The sequence below is a fragment of the Bos javanicus genome, chromosome 10, assembly GCF_032452875.1.
Source record: "Bos javanicus breed banteng chromosome 10, ARS-OSU_banteng_1.0, whole genome shotgun sequence".
In the NCBI taxonomy this organism is placed as follows: Eukaryota; Metazoa; Chordata; class Mammalia; order Artiodactyla; family Bovidae; genus Bos; species Bos javanicus.
In genome coordinates, this window is record NC_083877.1 from 72,023,386 (window position 1) to 72,032,699 (window position 9,314).

Here is a 9,314-nt window from a genome sequence, read left to right on the forward strand (position 1 = left end):
TTTTTCCCCCAAGCCATGACTTTTTTCTTCTATTAATTGTATTAGTAGAATGGTACATTTTAGAATAAATTCACCTGTATTTTAACAATGGGGCCCAAATATCTTAAGATAAGGTTCAGTTATTGGCAGTAAGAAATATAAGTAAAATAATTTGTGAATGATTATCCTTGACATTTTAATAAACACCTGGCTATGAGTTATTAAGCAGTCTTGTGCTCTGAAGAATTAACTTTCTGTATTTTTTTTTTTTTTTCTAAATTTAGGCGGAATGTAATTGAAGCCGTTTACAATAGACTGAATCCATACAAAAATGATGACACCGTAAGTAACATTTTAGCTCCTCTGCTTTCCCTTCCCTTCCACTCTAAATGCATATCCTTGCTACCTATTTTTGCAGAGCTGTTTATTGCACCCATTCTCTTACACACACCCCTGATTGATTGCTCTACACTCTGCCTGTATCACAGTCCTAGTGCTTGAGGACATTAATCATGGTGAGTGGCCATTTAACTCAAACAGGAGGAAAGTCCCTTTTAATTATTTTTTTAAGCCTCTTCAAGCAATCAACTTCAGAAGTTTTTTCCCACTAAATATTTTTTTGAAGTTGGGAGTATCTCTGCTCAGTTTCTTGAATTGATTCTGAGTTTTGTAAGCAGCTGCAACAGAACCTCAGAATGCCCATCTCCATTAATACCCATTCTTTGCCAGGAACCCTACACATTTCATTTAAATACTAAAGTAGAGAATTCTGTTTATATAAAGATGTTTAGAATGCTGTATTCTCCAATTAGGGCTTCCCTGGTGGCTCAGCAGTAAAGAATCTGCCTGCCAATGCAGGAGATGCAGGTTTGATCCCTGGGTTGGGAAGATCTATTGGAGAAGGAAATGGCAACCCACTCCAGCATTCTTGCCTGGGAAATCCCATGGACAGAGGAGCCTGATGGGCTGTAGTCCATGGGGTTGCAAAAGAGTCAGACATGACTGAGTGACTAAACAACAGCAACATTCTTCAATTAAGTTTTCTATTACAATTCGATTGTACTGTTGTGATTACAAAAAACTGGTAACTTAAAATCATTTCAGCCTGGCTCTGAAATATTTTATATACTGCATTATGAAGCATCCTCAAATCTCTTGTTACTTGAGGTTTTCATGCAATAAAAATTTATAAAGATAATATTCTAAAAATAAATTGGGTTTATTGAAGAGAAAAATAAAATTCTTTCTGGTAATTTATTGGTTTAGAAATACATTTGGTCAACCTCATCGTAAAATCTTATATTAAATATTTTACTCCAAAACCAAACCAAAAGGTTCTTGTTGTTTAGTCTCTAAGTTGTGTCCGATTCTTTTGCCTTGTAACAATTCTTGGAACAGATTATATATTGATATTTCATAAACACATGTACATATATACTATAGAAAACATTTATATTCTAAAGATCAATCTTATAAAACCTTATCTTTCTGCATTACCCAGAAAATAATGCTTTTTTAAGTTTTAATTTAGTTCATTGTTTTGCTTTGTTTCCTTCAATAAAGGACTCTACATCAACTGATGATATGTGGTAAAACTGCTCATCTAGCCATGGAGTTTACCTTCACCTCCAAAGGAGAGTACAGCTCAACTTCATTGAACCTTTTAAACATCCATCCTCAACTTTAAAGAAGGGCATATATGACATGGGTGAGAATGATTACACCAGAGAACTTCAGCAGTACAACAGCTAGCCCAGAACTGATTTTTTTTGTTGTTGTAAATTTGAGACTTATGTAAACGTGATTTCAAACCATAATTCATATGTTGTAAATCAGACTCCAGCAATTTTTGTTGTATGATTTTGTTTTTTGTAAAGTGTAATTGTCCTTGTACAAAATGCTCATATTTAATTATGAACTGCTTTAAATCACTATCGAAGTTATAAGAAATATTTGGCTTATTGTGTGATGCAACAGATATATAGCCCTTTCAAGTCATGTTGTGTTTGGACTTGGGGTTGGGACAGGAAGAGCAGCAGCCGTGTCAGCTAGACACTCACATGTGCACCTGATTATGGAGAATTATTCCAGAATATTATTACAAAGCTGAATATCCAGGGAGTTAATTGCAAACTATTTTAATGTTCTTGGCAGTGGGATTGGAATTGTTGATAAAGTTGATCCCTTCATTTAACTGTCTTTTAGGTTCTCTCCTTGTTGCCATGAGTATTGCAGGTAATAGAATATATTCATAAGAATATCAATCTTGGGGCTAAAATGCCTTGATTCTTTGCACCTCTTTTACAAGTCCTTACATTTAATTACTAATTGATAAGCAGCAGCTTCCTACAAATAGTAGGAGACTGCCACATTTTTGCTATCATGATTGGCTGGGCCTGCTGCTGTTCCTAGTAAGATATTCTGAATTCCATTTTATCAATAAAGCTTGATTTAACAAACAAGAAATTTAATCATGTATGTGTAATTCCTCCTTTACTCCGCCCTTATTTTAAAACACCATACCATTGTAAATGAGAAGTTTCTTATGGGGAAAGATGTTAGTCTCTTAATTGGAAAATACTGTTACATAGATGGAACTGGTTCCCTTCTATTAGAAAGACTATAAAAGATTTAAGTCTATGTTGTTCCTTGATCTATTTTTAAGTGGGTTTCTTTCTGGCTACTTATTTTTTCATTAAGATGTGTATCAGCTTGAATTTGCCTACTGTATAATTAAAATAATTGTCAAAGCTTGACAATCTAACAGTGGTAGGGGCGTGTGCGTGTGTGTGTGTGTGTGTGTGTGTGTGTGTGTGTGTGCACGCGTGCCTGTGACTTTAAGTGGCCCATGTCTTTAGAATCCAGGTAGTTAAGATGTATTTAGTGATTTGAAATACTGCATGTTGATGATAATTAGCAGTTGGCCTTTAAAAATAAGTTCCAACAGCTTAAAGAGTTGTAGATATAAAAATAACCTAATTTAGGTTTCAATTCCTCTGATTAAGCATGTGAAAGTACGTTTTAAAATCTGTCACATTGAAAAGACTACTGCTCTGTGCTCTTCTGTATTTTTGTCTCTTTGGGTTGAATATTGTATGTACTCACCATTTAATTTAATCATCCAGTAAGCAGACTCCCCACTCAGTTCAGTTCAGTCGCTCAGTCGTGTCTGACTCTTTGCGACCCCATGAACCGCAGCACGCCAGGCCTCCCTATCCATCACCAACTGCCGGAGTCTATCCAAACCCGTGTCCATTGAGTCAGTGATGCCATCCAACCATCTCATCCTCTGCCGTCCCCTTCTCCTCCTTCCCTCAATCTTTCCCAGATTCCCCACTACAAACCTCTTAAAATGTAAGATTTAAATACAACACCAAATATAAAATCAAAACTGTATATAAAAAGTAGTATAATTTTGTTTTATTTGTTTTTTTTCCCAACTTGGAAATATACATATTTGTATATATAACCTTCAAAACTAATGTAAGGTTAGAGAAGTGTTGGAAACAATAATGTGATATGTCTCAGACTTAAGTAGTTACATACCAGCAAAATCTTTCCATTATCCATCTTATTTGTGAGGTGATTAAATGTAACTTAATTGTATTTAATTTATGTCTTAAGCCAGCATGAAGAAAAACAAGTATTATTTATATTTAGAAATCCGTAACAGTTGAAATTACAGATGCAATTCTGTACTTTACTTACACATAAATGCTTAATGTCTAAATCTGTGGTAGGGTACAAAGTATGATAATGTTCTAAGTTACAACTTTGTAAGCATCCTAATGTACATTTAATGAACACCAGTGCTTCTAGTATAGATTACGAGTACTGAAAATTAAATTCCTGTTATAATTCCTTAATTTTTTAAGTAGACTCAAGTTTTTAGTTATGGAAATTTCAAAAACTTGAACAGGATTTTGAGATGCAAAATCTTAAATCATAACTGAAATATGTGATGGAAAGCTATATTTCAAACCATTGTAGTATATTTAGTGACTTTTTAATTTGAGAGTCTTTTAAAAAGAGGAGGTTAAAAATTCCTCTCTTAGAATTATTAGTACTGAAATTAGGCCTGGAAGTGAGAGAAAACTGTGTTAAGCATGTCTAAGAAGACTAAATCTTTTCCATGTGAGTCAACATTGCCATACTAGATAGAATTTTTCATTATAAAAGTACAGGAAGGAAGTAAGCATTATAACGGCAGAGTGTGTGTTTTCTTGATTCCTGGGGCTCATGGTGTGTGGGGAACCAGCACACTTTTTAAAGGCACTTTTGCACCTCTGTCGTGCATTTCCCTTTTGTACCACTTAAATTTTTGACCTCCTATCCCCTTTTGTGTGCTAATTAGCGACTCAGGGCAATGCCTCTATTTTTTTATATGTTTGATATTTTCTTTGGAGGGAAAAAGTTCTTGTGTGATGATAACATACTATTCAAATGTACTTTCATTTAAATGTTTTAACTTTGCTGCTTTTAATAGGACATTCATTTTGTATAGCAGATTCTTGCTACCCTAATAACATTAATAATTTCACTGATCTCTTGCTATATTTTAGCAAGGTAGGCTCTCTTAATTTCCACTTTCTTAGGGAGTATACTTTTACAGATAACAGAAGCAGTTCTTAATATTAGCATTAATTTTAAAAATCTAAGTGGTATTTTTCTTACTCAGCTTTAGAACTGTTTGAAACTCATTTTTAATTATGATGCATTAATTTGTTATTAGAGTTCTGTGCAATTAGTGTACTGCTCACTTAATTTTTTTTTTTACTAACTTCATGAAATTAAGAAATTTGGGTTAAAGAACAAATCAACTATGTAATTCAAATAATGTGAATTATAGCAGTACTTTCAGTGATCATCCATCCATTCACCTTTTCTACAAAATTAAGTATTAATTGCAACATGCTCTTCTAGGGTAAGCACCTTGGAACTATCAAGAAATGAACAGGTCCTTGCTCTCAAGGAGTTTACATTTGAATAGAATTTATAATCTAATGTATGTTAGTATCATAACTGGATCACTCATCCAAGAAATAGCTACTGCCCACCTGCTCTCTGCCAGATACTTTCCTGAACAAGGTGGGTCTGCCCGAAGAGCTTATCTGCAGTTCCTTAGTCACTTGAAAACCCTTTTGTTTTATTCTCCTCAGAGTTAAAAATCTTATTCAAAAGAAAATTTTACTTTGCATAGAAATAAAATTGGATTGATGAGGCTCATGTCTCTTCAGTGTGCTTGACTGCCTTTAACGAATGGCTTAGACTTCCTGCTGACAGCAGCAAATCATAGAAATAAGGTTAATGTATTTCTTAGAAGTATCCAACCCTGGGAATAGGAGTTTAAGGCATTTGAAAACATATATCTAGGACTTCCCTGGTGGTCCAGTAGTTAAGATTCCAGGCTTCCAATGCAGGGTGCGTGGGTTCAGTCCCTGGTCAGGGAACTACGATTCCACATGCTACATGGTGCAGACAAAAAAGTTAAAAAAATAAAAAGTAAAAACACATCTATCTAACCTTATTTTACCAAAAATCTGTATTTTCTTGAAAAAACACTGCCAGTGTTAATATCTAATTTTAGCTAAGTGATTACTGTTTTAATTTTTTCAAAATAATTTTACTGACCATCTTTACAGAACAAATTCATATAGAAATTCTATTTGTAGTTTCTGAAGGAACTGATGAAACTGGTTACAGGGTTTTTTTGTTTTAATTTTGAATTTCATGGTGTTGTATACTTCTAATTCATAAAGTTTGAATGAGAGGTTTAAACCTTTAATGTTTTGATTGCCATTTGTACAGTATTACGTTAGGATTTGGAATTAGAAAATATTATGTAAATATTTCCATATATAAATGTTTCTCATTAGATTTTTCTTCAAAGCAAACTCTCAGAGTTGCATATACTTTTGCTTTCAAATACTGCTGGTGAGATGACCATTTTTAAATTAAGTGATCTAGTCTTCTAATTAAGTTTTTCTTTTAGGCATTAGAAAGACTTTATAGTTTAAAACTTAAGCTTAATTTTACTTCTTTCTATAATGTGGTATGAGTTTAGAGTTGTATTTAATTTTTATATACAATACTTCAGAATATGCTTGAAAGATTTAAGAATACATTTTCTAAATATTATGAGAATAATACTGTATTTTTTCATTGGGTCAGAACAGTAAGTCTCAGTTATGTGTTATTACCAATAGAATGCTACACAAAGATGATGGAAGGCATTTGGCTCCACTTTTGTTCCCTTTGACACAGATTCTTTCCCTTTTCCCTGTTTTATGTATTTAGTGTCCTCTGCTCTCATATTTTCCTAATTATATTACCAGCAGGTAGGAGTTTGCCAGTTAGAAACACTCTTATTAAAACTGAAATTGTAGCTGACAGCTTACACTTTTATAAAAGTGGGGGAAAAGGTTAACTTGATATAACAACAGAGTGACATTTTTATGTCACTCCCCTATGGAAACGTTGCTTCATTTCCTCTACTACCCTCTTGGTGGCTTCTTTTTTTTTTTTTTGTTCAAACCAAAACAGGCCAATTCCATTTTCTTGAGCAAGAAAGCTTAGTGCATTACCTCACCAAGCCAATTAATAACTGTGTAAACGTGGGCTGAAAATGGGAAAATGTGGGAAAAAGAGTGGGAAGATGCCAGTGAGGAGGACAGAGGAAGATTACTCTTAATTATTTAAAAAGCCATAGAAAAGTCTTCCTTGGACCTAGCTTATATTAATAAGAACTGTTGCATCACATAAACCAGCAAGAACCAATCTTTGCTTTTGCAGATTGTTTGATTTTTCTAGCAAGTCAGATGATAAAAAAAAATACTGCTTCTCCAGCATAGAAACAACTGAGAAAAAGAAGTCTTTCAGTTCTTTTCATTGTTCCAAAAGCCAGTGTTCTATAATAGCTTTCTCACTGAACTGAATGTTTAGGAAAATTGTTAAAAAACATTTTTTTTTAACATAGTCCTCCTCATCCAGTAAAGAACTTTTAGTAACATTCGTATTTGTAAGGTACTATCTGAAGTTAGATTTGTGTAAGAAATTGGGTAGCTGCAGAACAAAGTTAGTACTATTTTAATTAGGTATAATGAATGGCACAAATTATCGCAATGCTTCTAAACCTTTTAGGGTCAGAGGCCCTTTGAGAATGAATAATCCTAGGAATTTGTCACCCAGGAAAATGCATAGAATGCAAATAACTCCTCAAAGTTTCCAGTATTGTAGTGGTTCATGGGCTCCTGGTTGAGACCCTACACTACAATACAACAGGGCACATCAGCCTTTCTCCTTCAAAGCCCATAAAAAATACATCAAGGATGTCAAAATAATTTGAGTCTATTTTAAAGAATAGTTTCCATATTTAAAAGGTAGAAGAGGTAGACAGGAGTCTAGGCTAGGATTAATTGATATTAATTATGTTAATATCAGTATTAACATTCTTTAAAAAATTTGTATCTTGAGGGCTGGAAAGAGAATGATTAGTATCCGGGCTAGTTTTGGAGGATAACATCATTTCTAAATTTGCCACTTTTGAATCTCAACAGACAAGAGGTAAAACAAATGTTTATGGAACATTTCTGACCTGTGTAGTATAGATTTAATATATTCACAAACAGCACATTTGACTGTCAGATCTCACTCAGGTTTTAAGATTTCAAGCTTCCTTGTGTCAGAGTTTATTAAGTATTTAATTCACTTCAAATTCTGAGGAATTAGGTATTTACTGATACAGAATTTTAAAACAGGATCTAACGTACAGCCACCAATGTACAGGATTATGAGATTTCTTTTAAACATAACTGCCATGAAAAAATGGATTAGCTTGTTGCATTTGTTGCCAAAATTGATGTTTGGTTACAGTATATGTAATTCCCATTTGTGGGAATTTTGAAACAGAGAGACTGTTGTCTTACCTGATTAGCCCTTACCTAAGTCAACAGCGTATCTGCAGCAGAATAGCTTATTTATAGTAATATGCCCGAATACTGGTTGGTTTCACTCTTGAAATTATTTCAATTAATTTGTATAAATGTTATGAGTGGAGAGACCATGTTAAAAGCATGTTGCATTATATATTTTTCAAAATCCATACATGTAAAACTAATACAGAAGTATTTCCTAAACACAGTGTATAACAAAATTCTCCACAGTAATTCACCTACTGTTTGTAGTTTATGTGATCCAGACTCTTAAAGAAATTCCATTAATGTATATGTTGTATTTTGTACATTTCCTGGTCCAAAGAAAGTATGTAAATTCAGTTCTAACTTTTAAGAATGTACTTTTTGTTTTCAAGTCCATTGAAGAAATCACATTCAACTTGTGAGTGGTTATAGATTGTATGAAATGGAAAATAGAAATAATTCTAGCTTGCAAAACTGGTGCCACCAAATAAACAGGCAATTGCATAATGTGTGTGTATCTTTGATTGTTTGATACTGCAAGCAGCATTTTGTTTTGCCAAGAAACCTGGAAATTTTGAATTTATTCATTAGGAGACCTTAAGAAAATTTTTGTTCAATTGAACTTGGTTAATTTGCTTAAAAGAAGATAGATCTGATAGTTAATGATTTGAACTAGAATTGTCCCTCCCTGATTTTAGGAAGATAACTGAAAGCCTGGAAGTTCAGATTGATGGTTATTTTCATGAAAACATACCAGAAATAAAAAAAAGCCATAAGTTGTTCCTCTTGGCAAGAACATCTCATTTGTCATGTTGTGAATGTATATTTCTTACTCCCTTAAAGAGTTGAGACTGCGTGGGGAGTGGCCTGGAAAAGGACTTCTCCACCTAGCTAGTATCCCTGGTGTAGTGCCCTTCTCAGTAGACACTTGGGTGTTTAGGGTGCTTGCTTCCTCTGCTCATTCTGAAAATTGGTTGTACTACCTCTGCCCTGTGTTCATTCATGTCTGAAAGTGTGACTTATTTTATAAGCTTGTATAATTAGAGGGATTTTAGAGTACATTGAATTGATGATGTAAGTGAAGTTCTATGAACTGCAAGGGCTTATTTTGTTCATTTGCAATTTGTAATGAAAACACAATAATGAGACATCATAACCAAAGGCAGCAAGTCTTATAGCTAAGTAAAATTGAAGTAAATAAGGATTAGTTTGCTTTATGCGTAACTAGTATCCGTTCACTTGTCAAAGTGTGTTCTGCAGTTTTGTTTTTGATTTTTTGTAGTTATTCTTTTGAATGTTGAACCTAGGTTTTTCTGGGGTCTTTTGTGTTTTTTTTAGTAAAAAATGTTGATTTCAGTTGTCTCTCTCAATTAGTCACATACTGAGAAACTGATACTGGGGTACCTTCTTTTTTTCTTT

General features: G+C 33.6%; 1 protein-coding gene across 2 annotated transcripts in view; it reads left to right on the forward strand.

Annotated features, from left to right (window-relative positions):
* PPM1A (protein phosphatase, Mg2+/Mn2+ dependent 1A) overlaps positions 1-8,402 on the forward strand; it is a 50,699-nt gene extending 42,297 nt beyond the window's left edge. For both annotated transcript variants that reach the window (XM_061429048.1, XM_061429049.1), the window contains exons 5-6: positions 264-321; positions 1,543-8,402. In XM_061429048.1, coding sequence (XP_061285032.1) covers positions 264-321; positions 1,543-1,572 — 88 coding nt within the window. In that variant the 3' untranslated portion in view covers positions 1,573-8,402. The remainder of the gene's footprint in view (positions 1-263; positions 322-1,542) is intronic.
* Positions 8,403-9,314: the final 912 nt, after the last annotated feature.